The following is a 15,315-nucleotide window of genomic DNA, read 5'->3' as shown; positions in this document are numbered from 1 at the left end:
TCTCTGGTAAACCAATGTTGCATTACATCCCATTTTTCAATTACCTGCATTAATTTAATTATTCTTTCCTTCACAAGAATTCTCCTCCTCACTTTACACATCCTTATTTTTAATTCAGAAATCAATGAGAGCTCCCACATGTCTCCATACCTTCAGCCTAACCTGTTGGCCTCTCCCCCCCCCCCCCCCCACAACTATTTTTCCTTCTCTCCTTCCTTTCCCTCATCTTTCACCACGTTATCCTCTCAAATTCCTTCTTCTCTGACTACCAATATATCTTTGTGCTCCATCTACTGTAGATAACTTCCCTCAGCCACACCAAAAACTACCACACTGCCCCCTCTTCCCGTCTCCAAAATCCCCGGCAACTCTTTAACAGCAAGCAGCTGCCCCAGTGCCTCTCCATACTCACCACTGAGCCCAAGATATGACCAATACCTAGATATCACAGTGACTGGCACATTAGACCTTAATGAAGGCAGACATTGCATTCAGCAACAACAGGTAAGAACATGAGTGTGTCTACAAAGGGAAAAAAAGGGAACATTTAACTTGGAGTCCAACTGCCACCATTATTAGTTTTGTCCTGGCCATTAAACTCAGTTAAAGCTTCTAAAGATTAAGCCTACTAGTCCCAAATTGCTAATTCTGTAATCAAATTCCTATCTCTACCAGAAATTCAGGAATAGACTCCATTTCAATTTATCAGAACAGAAGATTTTTTTCTCTCAAATTAACTTGAAATAATTAACATTAATGAAGATAAATAAAATGCTAAGCAATTTATCCTACCCTGTTCCACATTTGCACTACAATGACCAGGCACAAATAAAACTAATCAGTGCACTGACGCTGTCCTCACTAGGAGGCACCTAATTTTTAAAGCAAACTATTTGATTAGGAACAACAGCATGCTTGGCTCTGTGCAATTCATAAAGATACAGACCATTTCTCCTACTCCAGTTTATCACTGTGGACTTTGTTTTCCATTTTTACAGTCACCTCTGCACATTTCTCAGCCACTCACTCATTAAGTTTCACCACTAGCAGTATTTTCCTAATTTGTCCCATGGAAATTCAGTTTTCTTGCTCTAGGCAATGATATCTGGTGGCCTAATCACTTTAAATAGTTCACACTGAATTTTATCTAATTGTCTTCGACATTAATATAATCTTGAACAAGGGGAGGAACTTCAAAAGAGAACTATCTGCCAGAGCTGGGGGCCACTTGTGATGGCACAGTTCCAGAAGTCAGCCTGCAGTATAAAGCACGTGTTGGGACATAAGATAGCAAAAAAACAAACTCAAATTTGGAAATTAAAACAAACAAAAAACCCATCCAAGGACAAGTAAAACAATAGATGCTCACAGCTGATCTCATCATGGCACAGCTGCTCAGACATGTTAAATAAGTAACAAATAAAATCTAACTGCAATTTTTTAATGTCTCCCTTCCCCCAAACAGATGCAGAGGAGTCAGAAACTGAAGTAGTGGATGAAGTACTGGTACAGCCATCATCATTCAGCACTTGTCAAGGGAAAACAAGAGACCAGGGTCAAATCACTTTCCAACCTGCGGCCGAAGTCACAAGACAAGCTCTTTATTGAGTTTCAGAAGGAGATGAACAATGCCTAGGAATTCCAGAAGCTACAGCTGTGGAGGAAGAGGAAAGGCCAATTCTGCTGACAGAGGAAGGACTAGGCTGCGCAACTACCGGCCACACAAGAAGGGTATAGGAATAGAATTTGAAAGACAGGACTTTTGCTTTTTATTGTATCTGTAATTTCATAAACAGAATCACTTATATTTAATATCCTCTAGGTATATGGGAAATGAAACAGTCTTCTGCACAAATCTGCCTTATGAGTTATCTTAAACTCATAATGCCCCCTACTGACAAACAACAGAAACACAAGATACATTTGGGGCAGCTCAGCTTTTCCATTAATGAAGCAATTTCCTCTCTGTTTCCTTGTAATTCTTAATAGCTCCGATGATTACCTCCAGTCTTCCAAGTATTCAATTCCAGTTTAGCATCATTTCATAGATTCATAGATTCCAAAACCAGAAGGGACCACTGTGGTCATGTAATCTGTCCTCCTGCATAACACAGACCATAGAACTTCCTCAAAATAATTCCTGTTTGAATGAGGTTCTACTAATCAGAAAAAAAGAGTTATTAGTCCAGCTTCTGATTTACTCAGTAAACACCTGGAAGTTTCTTCCAAATTCTTAAGACCTCTTTAAAAATCACATAAATCTGGCTGCCTCCTGCAGGTCAATGTTAATAAAACTGGGGTCATTGTGTCTTTCCAATGCCTGGAAATACTTTCCTGTTGCAGGTAAATATACAGCCTCACAAAACAAATTAAAATACAACAGAGCTGAATTATGTAACAGTTTAAAATTCAAACGTTTAATGACCAGGGAACTTGTTTCTCTGATAATAATCAATCTACCAAGTCAGTTTGTTTAAAATCTTTGGAAGAAGAATACGTAACAAGAGGCATTGTGGTCCAGCACATAGGGCACACTAGATCAGGAGACCCAGCTCTGCCACGGAACTGGTGCATGACCTTGGGAAATCACCTCATTTTTCTGTGTCTTTGTTCTCCCTCCCATGCTTTGTCTATTTAGAATGCAAGTTCTTCAGTGCAGGGATGGTCTCTTACTAGGGGTTTGTACAGTGCCTGGCACAAGAGGGTCATGATCTCAGATGGGTCCTCTAGGCATTATCGTAATACAGGTGATAGATAATAAACTGCATTCCATTTATGGAACCCTAAATGGAACAGACTAAGTTTGCATTCAGTTAAATTTAATGCATGGTACTCATTGTTTCGTACGGACGCCAGCTATAAAGTCTTGCTCAGTTTCATTCTGAGCAGTGCACCAAGGAGAAGTGTCCATATTTGCATACAGCTGCAAGAACCAGACTGGAGCACAGGACCGTGGTAAGAAGAGTCACTGCACATACCAAGGCACCATGTTGTTTGAGCCCCACTGGAACCTGCAGTATCACTTCCTTATTTACCTACGAAGAGAAAGTTGGATGTTAAACCAGAGTAAAAACATACTCTTGAGCTATTATTCCATTTTCAATAGCTTTGGTTTCTCCTTTAAATATAGTAATTAAGCAAGCTTCACAGCACAAACATCATTTAACGCTCTAGTTGCTCAGGAGCTCGCCATTCATTTACAAGATTTATCCTTTCATACAACATTGGAATTCTAAAGTCAAAGCTGGGGGAGAGACGTTTCCATTTAGTCTGTCTGCCCATCTTGAGAGCTAACTTCTTTAACTTCTGGGGCATTTATCTAGTACACAGTACCTGAGGCGCTGTACTGTGCATTTATTTTCTCTACAGCTTTGCTCTTATATTAGCCTTGACATTAGGGACATTATGCAACTCCTGCACACTGTAGGACTGGAGGAATAAGCTTATGGAATGAATACCCGGATAAATAACTCTCATGTAATAGTGACCTGCAAAGACAAAAAAAGGGGCTTGCGTCCTTTTATGCTCCTTATCGTTCATGAAGTCCTGAAAGATTTTTGTTAAGAACAGTAAACAAGAAGTCCTCCAGCAAAAGCAGGTGACCAGACATGATATTCCTGATATTTCCACGGGGAAAAAAGAAGCAAAAAAAAAGACATATATATAAAAAAAACTGACCAAAAGCTTCCATGCCTTCTTTATATATAAAGAAACAAAAAAGGACACAAAATCCACCTTCTTTAAATCTTTTGCAGGTCACCTTTAGTGTTCTGTAGCCTCCAAAGATTTCCTAGAGGCAGAGTTGCTCAAATTACAGTGCCAGATCACTCTTATTTCAGAATCTCTGCAATACTGCAGCACTGTTGAGTTTCAAAGCCAAGTGCTGACTGTATCAAGGACTTGCATCCAGAACCAGTGTAAATGAAATTTAAAAACTTCATCAGAGACATAATCCATAGGTTAGCATTCAGACTGGCATGAAAGTTCTTTCCCTATATTATTCTTTAAACTTTTCTCTGAAAATAATCACCCAACACAAAATGTATAAAACCAAGATATTCACCTTCCTCCTTTTGTTCTTCAAACCATAGGCTTGGAAGGATTAGATTTTTATTGTTAAATGTCAGTAAGTGGCTATTTCACTACACACACCGGATGAAAAAATATTTCCATCAATAATGATAAAAATTTACAGGTAAGCAAATTAAGTTCTCAAGCAGCATTTTTCTTATTAGAGTAAGGATATTTATTTTGTATATTCTGACATATGATGTTGACAATTTGTATTTCAGTGGTTATAACGCTTTTACTTTTTGAATCTCAACATCTACTATAATTAAATAATTATTGTCTGACCCTCAATTTCCCACAACTGTGAAAATTTAAATTGGTAAAAACTGAAAAAATGCTTAAAAACAAACATCTATATTATCTACTGAAATTATATTAAAAAAATATAATTCTGCCAACCCTAGTTATGAAGATCAATGCATAACATCAGTTATACCTCAGGGCTCCAGGTAAACCACTACAGGAGGGGGAAAGGTCCAGAGACAGCACCAGTCATCAAGGGAAAGGACAGCACAGAATGAGCCACCAGCATAAGGGTACAGAGAGAGCAAAAGTGGAAACTAGGTCAAATTATAAAGGATGACTATTAAAAAACAACACATTTAGGAACAAAATTAGAAAGGCCAAGACACAAAATGAGATAAAACTAGCTATTGACATAAAAGGTAACAAGAAAACATTTTACAAATACTTTAGAAGCAAGAGAAAGACCAAGGACAAGGTAAGCCCATTACTCAATGAGGAGGGAAAGACAATAACAGAAAATGCAGCAATGGCAGAAGTGTCACATGACTTTTTTGTTTCAGTTTTCATCAAAAAAAAGTTCTGTTATTAGACAACGAACATAATGAACATCAGTGCAAAATGGGGAAAGATCTGAGGCTCATATAGGAAAATAAGTTAAGACTAGACAAGTTAGATGTTTTCAAGTCGGCAGGGCTGATGAAATACATTCTAGAATACTCAAGGAACTGGTTGAAGACATCTCTGAGCCATTAGCGATTCTCTTTGAGAACTCATGGAACACAGGAGAGATCCCAGAGGATGGGAAATGGGCAAGTATAGTATCTGTGTATAAAAAGGGGAATAAGGACAACCCAGGGAATTATAGACCAGTCAGTTCTCGTAAGGGGGTATGCAAGAAAAATCCTTTAATGGAAGTAGAGCATGAGTTCAGTTCCACCATTTTTCCCACTCCCCACTGACCCTGTCACCAAATATGCTAGACAATGTTAGAAGTAGTTATGGGCAGATAAAATGAAACAATGTGTCTCAAGTAACTAAGTCTCATTTAAACTGGGGGCTCATCAGTTGAAAACACAGAGGAGAAAGACCTAGGTGCATTAGCTGACCACAGGGTGACTATTAGCCACCAATGTGGTGTGGCCATAAAAAAAAAAGGCAAATACAATCCTAGGATGCATCAGGCAAGATATTTCAAGTAGACATTGGGAAGCATTAATGCCATTGTACAAGGTACTGGTCAGACCTCACTGGGAATACTGTGTACTGTTCTGGTCATCCATGTTCAAGAAACATGGATTCAAACTTGAACGGGAGCAGAAATGATTGGGGAATGTAGAGCCTATCTTACAAGAGGAGACTAAAAAAGCTTGGCTTGTATAGCTTAGCAAAACAAAGGCTGAAAAGGAATGTGACTGCTCTCTATGAATACAACAGGTGGGTAAACACCAGGGAGGGAGAAGAACTATTTAAAGAAAAGAATAAAATTGGCAAAAGAACAAATGGGGACAAACTGGTCAGGAACAAGTTTAGGCTGGAAATTAGAAGGTTTCTAACCATCAGAGGCATGAGGTTTTGGAACAGCCTCCCAATAGGAGTGGTGGGGGCAAACAACCTAACTTGTTTTAAAAATGGAGCTTGACACCATAATAGAGGCTAAACTTAAATGTATATCCCAAATTAAAAAACATAGTAAGAGAACCAAAAAAGTGTGTCTGTGGCTAAACCACAAAGTAAAAGAAACAGTGAGAGGCAAAAAGGCATCCTTTAAAAAGTGGAAGTTAAATTCTAGTGAGGAAAACAGAAAGGAGCATAAACTCTGGCAAGTAAAGTGTAAAAATATAATTAGGAAGGCCAAAAAAGAATTTGAAGAACAGCTAGCCAAAGACTCAAAAAGTAATAGCAACAAAAAATTTTTTAAGTACATCAGAAGCAGGAAGCCTGCTAAATAACCAGTGGGGCTAATGGACGATCGAGATGCTAAAGGAGCGCTCAAGGACGATAAGGCTATTGCGGAGAAACTAAATGAATTCTTTGCATTGGTCTTCACAGCTGAGGATGTGAGGGAGATTCCCAAACCTGAGCCATTCGATTGAGGTGACATTAGAGGAGGTTTTAGAACAAACTGATAAATTAAACAGTAATAAGTCCCCAGGACCAGATGGTATTCACCCAAGAAACTCAAATGTAAAATTGCAGAACTATTAACTGTGGTGTTTAACCTATCATTTAAATCAGCTTCTGTACCAAATGACTGGAGGATAGCTAATGTGACACCAACTTTTAAAAAGGGCTCCAGAGGTGATCCCGGCAATTATAGACCAGTAAGCCTGACTTCAATACCGGGCAAACTGGTTGAAACTATAGTAAAGAACAGAATTGTCAGACACATAGATGAACATCATTTGTTGGGGAAGAGTCAACATGGTTTTTAGTATCAGAGGGGTAGCCGTGTTAGTCTGAATCTGTAAAAAGCAACAGAGGGTCCTGTGGCACCTTTAAGACTAACAGAAGTATTGGGAGCATAAGCTTTCGTGGGTAAGAACCTCACTTCTTCAGATGCAAGTAATGGAAATCTCCAGAGGCAGGTATAAATCAGTATGGCGATAACGAGGTTAGTTCAATCAGGGAGGGTGAGGTGCTCTGCTAGCAGTTGAGGTGTGAACACCAAGGGAGGAGAAACTGCTTCTGTAGTTGGATAGCCATTCACGAAGCCATTTCCCTTTACAAAAACATGGTTTTTGTAAAGGGAAATCATGCCTCACCAATCTACTAGAATTCTTTGAGGGGGTTGGCAAGCATGTGGACAAGGGGGATCCAGTGGATATAGTGTATTTAGATTTTCAGAAAGCCTTTGACAAGGTCCCTCACCAAAGGCTCTTGGGCAAGGTGGGCTGTCATGGGATGGGAGGGAAGGTCCTCTCATGGACTGGTAACTGGTTAAAAGATAGGAAACAAAAGGTAGGAATAATAGTCAGTTTTCAGAATGGAGGGAGGTAAACAGTGGTGTCCCCCAGGGGTCTGTACAGGGACCAGTCCTATTCAACATTTTCATAAATGATCTCGAAAAAGGGGTAAAAAAATTGCAGTGGCAAAATTTGCAGATGATGCAAAACTACTCAAGATAGTTGGGCCCAGGGTGGACTGTGAAGAGTTGCAGAGGGATCTCACAGAACTGGGTGACTGGGCAGATGAAATTCAATGTTGATAAATGCAGAGCAATACACATTGGAAAGCATGATCCAAACTATACATATAAAATGATGGGGTCTAAATCAGCTGTTAACACTCAAGAAAGATCTTGGAGTCATTGTGGATAGTTCTCTGAAAACATCACTCAATGTGCAAGGGCAGTCAAGGAAGCTAGCAGAATGTTGGGAATCATTGGGAGGGGTTAGACAGTGTCATATTGCCTATATATAGATCCATGGTATGCCAACGTCTTGAATACTGCTTGCAGATGTGGTCGCCCCATCTTAAAAATGATATATTGGAAAAGGTTCAGAAAAGGGCAACAAATATGATTAGGGGTATGGAACAGCTTCCATATGAGGAGAGATTAATATGACTGGGACTTTTCCGCTTGGAAAAGAGATGACTAAGGAGGGATATGATAGTGTCTATAAAATCATGACTGGTGTGAAGAAAGTAAATAACACTTCCTTATTTACTCCTTCTCATAATACAAGAACTAGGATTCACCCAATGAAATTAATAGGCCACAGGTTTAAAACAAAGAAAAAGAAGTATTTCTTCACACAACACAGTCAACCCGTGGAAATCCTTGCCAGAGAATGTTGTGAAGGCCAAGACTATAATAGGATTCAAAAAAGAACTAGATAAATTCATGGAGAATAGGTCCATCAATAGCTATTAGCCAGAATGGGCAGGGATGGTCGACAGGAGATGGATCACTCGATGAGTACCTGTTCTGTTCATTCCCTCTGGGGCACCTGGCATTGGCCACTGTCGGAAGACAGGATACTGGGCTAGTTGGACCTTCGGTCTAACCCAGTATGGCTGTTCTTATGTTCTTACAAGTTTATGAATGAGATTATATGACAGGGCTGTCTGCGATAGCAAGGGACTAGGTTAAATGATCTAAGAGGTCCCTTCCCATCTGAAATAGGAACTTACATGTTTGTACTTCACTTTGTTCCAATGACAGGTATGCCTGTTTCTCACTGAACATGGAGCTTCCACTTCAGAATACTTCCAACATTCAACTGACAGGAAACCTAGACAAAGCAGAAATATGTTACATCAAGAATCAGACCAGGATGAGGCAATATATGGAATGCAAAATCCTTTCAAAGGGGATATCTGTCTATCATGCAGCTTAGCAGTCTCTACTCACTAAAAGTTAAGGGGTGAAATAACATCAACACTGGCAGAACTTTGCTGGGAAACCTGCACATTCAAACTAGTGCCGCCAGTCCCTTTCATAAATCCTTAAACTCAACAAATTTTTGGATATACAAGAAAGTCTACACCAGTGGTGAAATCCTAGCCCCACTAAATAGCAAATGGGGGTGAAATACAATTCAAATGGCACCAGGATTTCACCATTGGTCTTTGGGCTGTTTCCAATTTCCAGCCCTGCTTCTATGGCTCCTGCCTCCACCATACCCCATAATAAACTATTTTAACATTTCTCCTTATGGACTCCTGTTGTATCTCTGCAATGCTATTTTTTAAATTTAGTCTATTACTAAGAAATGTGGATTCCCTACAATTAAAGTTTACTATAGGTGACAGGGAGACAAGGGAAGGCAAAAATCCCATTATCAAAGTATATAGAACCCCGCTATAGTCCCAAAGATGTAAGAGTGAAAATAATCCATCAAATAATGCCTGAGTAAAGACAAAGGTGAGAAATGTATTCACATATGTCGTTTGGCAGTGAGCTAGGGAGAGTCTGTCTCTTGAAAAGAAACACATTTGTAGTAGGAGTGGGGACTTGATTGTTTATAAGATTTTAAATTATTCATTATTATGAGATATTGGATTTTTTTTTAATAAAGAGTCTCAGGCTCCTATCATTCCATCCCTCGGAAAGTCAAGAGTCCCTACAAAGATTTTCCTACTTAAACATTGTGAGGGTTGGAAAGCACCAGAATACTTTTGATTGAAACAGTTCAGCTTTCTTTTGTATAGACTAAGCCATGAACTGCATCAATTGCAAGTTAGAATGCTGTGGAAACAGGTGGGCCATGCAAACCTTCATCAGTCCAGCTTCTAAGGAGCAGGCCAACTGTCAACACTCCCATCTTAAAGACCCATATTAGGAGATACAATCCCCCTTCCCCTGGGGTGGGATTACCTAGAGGATAAAATGGGCATATCTGGGATTTCCAAGAAGTTTATAACAACTAGACCTAAATTAGCTCTTTGTCAGGATAAAGTAGCATTGATCCAAATAGATGTAAAAAAGAATTACTTGCCCTTCTTTTGCAGTCACTATTTTCCTCATTTTTAAATGACTATCCACATACCTCTCTCCACCACGATTTTCCCCAAAGTCTGGATTTCACACTCTGTATGGTAATAGTTATTTCTCTAATCCCTCCCTCTTTCATACAACGAAGTAGGAGTTATGTGTATTTCTCACTTTTATGGCAATGAATCAATATTTCTGGACTCTTCAAAAGAGCAAATGCTTCCCCATCTTCCTCTGTTGGCCGGTGATACCGGCAGTGCACAGGCAACATGGCTTTAAAACAGCAAGCACACTGAGGGTCAGGTTTCATGTAAACAACAATGGCAAGGTCTGTGGCTAAGTATTCAGGAGATTCCACATCAACGGTATCTGGAATCATCAGAGCCTGTGGAAAACACAGACACAGTCAATATAGATGAATGAATGTCATGAAAAACACACCAATATTGTTATATAGGGAATACAGGATTAAAATGACTAAAACAGTCAACCTGTCAAAGTAACCTACTATAATGTCATGAGGGAGACAGCAGTTTAATTCCCAGACTAGAGATCTTTTTCCTCAGGATGATTAAAATAAATGAGCCATGTTCATTCTGTGTCTGTTCTAGTCAGATAGTGTCCATCACTGTTATGCTACTGACTTCAGTGGTGTTACGGTAGTTACATGAGGACTACACTTGGGACATACAATGTTTTAAATGTGTATTACAGTACTGCCTAAAGGCTCCAACAGAGTTTGGAGTCCCATTGTGTTTGGCACCATATCTACACATAGTAAGAGACAGGTCTTGCAACCTAAATAGACAAGATAGACAAAGGATGGGATAAAGAGATTATCATCTCCACTTTACAGAGGAAGAACTGAGGCACAGAGATTAAGGGATTTGTCTGCGGTCACACAGATTGATTGTGGCAGAGTCAAGAACCTGAAACAAGTCTCAGTATAGCACCTTAAACACAACACCATCCTTTGTCACAAAATGACTTTCATTCCCAAGGATACCAAAGTGCTCTAACAACTACTTCTCATGCATTTGCTGAAATTTCTTGTTTCCCAGCAGGTCTTGTATGAAGAACCTGGAGCATTTTGAAGAAATGCTTTAGTAGAGCCCCATAAACTTTTTCTAAACTAAATGGATTCCAGGGCCTCTTTCCTACAGTTCCCCAGGTCACTGGTGTCAGCATAAACCATAATACCACCATCCTCCCCTGCACTCTGTACAAGTCTATATTGCTCATGAGAGCCAATATATTCATACCCAATATTCTGAAAAACACACTACCTATATAACTAGTAAGAGAATCCCATAGAAGTACCCTACATGTCTTCCAACTGTACTATAACCACATCTTCTGGGGGAGTTCCTCAGAGCCTCATGATCGTCTCCCCTAACAACTCCTGGACAGTTACTTTAATCTAATGCAAGCTGTTTTCCCTTCATTCTAGTTTCTATCCATGACTATGCCCCTACATAGTAGAAAGCTCTGTCATGAGAGGGAAGGGTCACATCAGAATGGCAGATGAAAGTTCATCTTCACGCTAATGTTTCAAATTATAGACACTGGATATTTACTCAAAAATATTCAAATTATTATATGTTTTTTCTTGTTTGAACCACTTCCAAACAAATCAACATGACCACTTGGACATCGTACCTCAGTTAGGTTGTGCTGTTGCAATGATGCCAACTCATAGGGATCCACATATAGTCCTGTTGGTAGGTGTTCTTTAATTGCCACAGTGCAGCTTCCTATGGCTTCATCCCCTGCACCAAGTTCTACCTTTGTTAGCAAGTCTCTTAAAAAGGAAACAAAATGTTAGCACAAATTTCAAATAACTGCACAAAAATTTAAACAGTTCATCTCAAATATTAGATGCGGCTCTCTAATATTTGTAGTATGCTCTGAGAATATAGACAACAACATTTATCTATCTAGACTCTGACCTTTTCCTTTTAGGAAACACAATATTTTATTGTATTTCCATATCCGTGATAACCAACATGCCTCTTTTGTTAATTCCCCACTTATGCACCTGTATTACTGAAAGTATTCAGAAATACATTTTCATGTTGGCATCATGTTCTTGCCTTGATATAACTGATTGGTGGCCACTAAATATTTAAGCACTCATCCTGCCAACACCAACATATATGCTTACCTTTACTCATGAGTAATCCCATTGAATACAGTGAAGTGCATTTGTTCAATTATGCATGAGTTCAAAGGAGCTACTGATGTGCATACAGTTAAGTACATGCATGTTTGCAGAACAGGGGCCCTGAGTGGCACATTAGTAACTGATGCATTGCTCAAGTACATGGCTGTCATCAACTCACCTGTGAAATCCCTCTTTCAGAAGCTGTTGAGTCACAGTGATATCAGGACAAGTGGCCTGTGCGCCTGAAAACACCACAAAATAAATTTTTACAGTGTTTATAGCATTGCCTACATTGTTAGGACTAACAATGATGAGCTACTTTAACAAGCTACAGCAAATTCTGAATTTACTACCTGTCTGGAAGAAGTGACTGTAGAATCAGTGATGGTAAAGAAGAGACAGGCCTCAGTTGTGGTCAGTATAAAGGGGATTTTAAGTCACCGGCCACAGCCAGAACCCTGTCATTTTCTTTGGCTCTCCTGCTCTGACTTAAAACCCAGACCTACAAACAAATACGTGCTTAAAGTTAAGCATGTGTGTAAGTGTTTGCAGGACTGGGTCCTAACTAAACACAGATTTTATTCTTAATGTCACCACCACCAGATGTTTCCAGCCTAGACTAAGCAGTTGTTGCAAGGACAGCTGAATACACTGTAAGCAATCAAAAAATACAAAAACACTTGACCAATTACAATATTTCTGTGTACATAAATCTAGTTAATTCTAATCATCTAATGACATTTGATACCTGGTCCCACACGGAGTCAGTTTTTAACTGAGCAAAATACATTTGCTCTCTGCACAAGATAATATAACTTTTCTGGACCTCAGAAAAGTTCAATTGATTTAATCTTGTCTTGATTTCTGTAATCATTTGCAGTAGTGAGCACAGAAAAAGATTCAAGGAATCATGCATATGACACATTGCTTTTGGTTATACTAACATTTCAAAGATTCCTAACAACAATTTATTATGACTGATGTTGTTTCATAAAACCTACAAAACTTTTCAGTGAGAAGGGTGGGAAATATTCAGAACACCAGAAAAAAATGAATATTTACAAAACTGAAAATTATTGCTTCTTTTTCAGACATTTTAGCATTTTGGAGGCTTTATTCCAATGTAAAATTTTAAAACTGCAAATACACAGTGGGTTTGTTTTGTGTCTTCTCCTATCATAGGTGATAGCTTTTGAAGGTATAATCTTAGAAATTTTATCTTTTCTTTCAACACTGCCCAATACATAAACAGCATTCTATGATTAAGTAGTAAAACCACAAGCATCTATATATTTCCACATTGTTTATCAAACTATAGATCAAATTCACTGCTAATACAAGCAGGAGTAACTCCAATAACTGTAATGAAGTTGCACCTGCTTACACCAACAATTATTTTGGTCCCACGTGTGTTCATTGTTCCCTGAAATAAAATGTTTGATTAGTACAGTATTACTTGAAACTAATCTCAGCAATTTATGGACATTCTACAATGGAAAGTTTAATAACCTCTCCCACACTTATTTCACATCCCTTCTCATTTCATAGTATGCGAGGGACTCACAAATTATCTCTTAGCAGTTTCAATTACCAGTTGCTTAGAAAGTTTATTTGGCAGCTTGCTAAGTGAAAGCTTAAATATTTTAATTTATTTAACTTACACAAATTTCCTGCTGTGCAAACAAGCAAGGATACTCTAAAGGTGAGAATACTTTTCCAAAGAAACACTCTCTCCATCCACTGCCACTGCATTTCCAAATCCAACTGCAAAAAAAAAAAAAAAAAAATCACCGCTCCTATGAACATGGGGTATTTCATCAACAGATTTTCAATTCAAATCAGATCTTCAAAAACCCTGTCTGTATCATAGTAATTATGCACACCAATGACACTTCCCATGTCACAAAGCCTGTCAGTGTCCTTGTCCTTATCTGTCCATGTGGGCTGGAATCAATGTCTGTGTTAGCATCAAGACCTGTGTGTGGGCACATCTACACTGCAGCTGGGAGGCATGTGGGGCTCATGTAGACATACGCATGCTAGCTCTGATTGCTACTCTAAAAATAGCAATGTGGTCATGGTGGTGGCTCGGGCTACCCATCTAAGTATGTATTTAGTATTTCGGACTGTACTCGCGTGGCTAGCCAAAGCCGTCACCCATTACATCATGCCATTGTAGTACCATTACAATAGTATTTCTAGTGTACTAGCTCACTCCGAACTAGCACATGTGCATCTACCCAACCTGGGAATTACCCAGATGTGTCTCTGTCACGTTCACTGATACACAGGCTATGATACATGGATAATAGTAAAGACAGAAAATGTGTACACCACACACACAAAAAATGGTGTGCTCTTAACACAGTTAGCTAACCTGGATTAGTTGATTTGATTAAAATTGCAGCAAAGACATATCAACTCAGAGTTTAACATGGGTTAATAGCTTGAGTTCAACCCCAAGCTCTGCTACAGGCTTTGATTTGAGCTGCTAACCCAAGGTCCGGTGTCTTCAGTGGTACGTTCACCAGAGCTAGCCTAGAACCTACCTTATTTTTGCAGTGTACACATACCCTCAAAGTATAGGGGGGAGAGAGAGAGAGTGTGTGTGTGGGGGGGGGGTGCACGCATGCCTCAGGGTCACTGTCAGGATCCCACTACACGTGTCTCTGTTAGGGCCCCCGTATGTGTCTCGGGGTCCCCATCTTTCCCAGGCATGGGTGCCAGAAAGACTGCCAATGTGTGGGGACCAAGTAACCGTAAAGGGACCGGGAACACCCGATTTGGCCCAGCCGCCAGGCGTGTGGAGATAAATTTGGGGACCTGGTACCTCATGTTGGCTGAGGCCCCACTCCCTCCCAATTTACTTTATGTACACAGACATCACAGACGCCTTGGGGGGCTCCTGAGTTTGTCCCTCCATCCCCCGTCAGGGCTGCGGCCGCCCCTCCGCCATGCCAGCACGGAAGGGGCTCTGCAGTTACGCCCGCAACTCGGGGCAGGCGACTGGGCCCCCCACCGAGCTCAGGCTCTGAGAAGTGACGGGGGAGCAGGACCCGCAGACCCACGGCAAGGCGCCGCCACCCTCCGCACGAGTCTGCGTCCCTGTCCCGCACGCAGCCGGACCGCCCCACGGACTGCAGGCGCTGGGTCCCGGTCCCCGCCCGGGCGGGCCATAGCTTGGGGGCGGGGGATGGACAACCAGCTCCCACACCACGCTCACCGCCGCTCCTGTCTCGCACTGTCTCCCGCACAGGGCCCGGCCCCCACAGAGGCGACCGGCGCGCCTGCCTGACTTCGAAGGAACAGGCTCTAAGCCCCGCCACCGACAACCGAACGCGAGCCGCGGTTTCGTTTTCTATGGTTCAGGCAACGTGTTGGGCAGCCCCGCTGGGGG

The 15,315-nt window shown here is 40.5% G+C and overlaps 1 protein-coding gene across 1 annotated transcript; it reads right to left on the bottom strand.

The window, feature by feature from the left end:
- Positions 1-1,561: 1,561 nt before the first annotated feature.
- On the bottom strand, positions 1,562-15,134 carry PIGX (phosphatidylinositol glycan anchor biosynthesis class X). Its single transcript, XM_054040120.1, is given in 8 exon segments — positions 1,562-3,035; positions 8,452-8,552; positions 9,926-10,139; positions 11,414-11,555; positions 12,097-12,160; positions 13,580-13,682; positions 14,938-15,033; positions 15,036-15,134. Coding segments are annotated over 8 exon segments (939 nt in total). The 5' UTR covers positions 15,096-15,134; the 3' UTR covers positions 1,562-2,876.
- Positions 15,135-15,315: the final 181 nt, after the last annotated feature.

The sequence above is a fragment of the Malaclemys terrapin genome, chromosome 9 (genome assembly GCF_027887155.1).
Source record: "Malaclemys terrapin pileata isolate rMalTer1 chromosome 9, rMalTer1.hap1, whole genome shotgun sequence".
NCBI classification, from domain to species: domain Eukaryota; kingdom Metazoa; phylum Chordata; order Testudines; family Emydidae; genus Malaclemys; species Malaclemys terrapin.
Note: the sequence above shows the minus strand (reverse complement) of the source record. Positions and strands in the feature narration are given on the sequence as shown.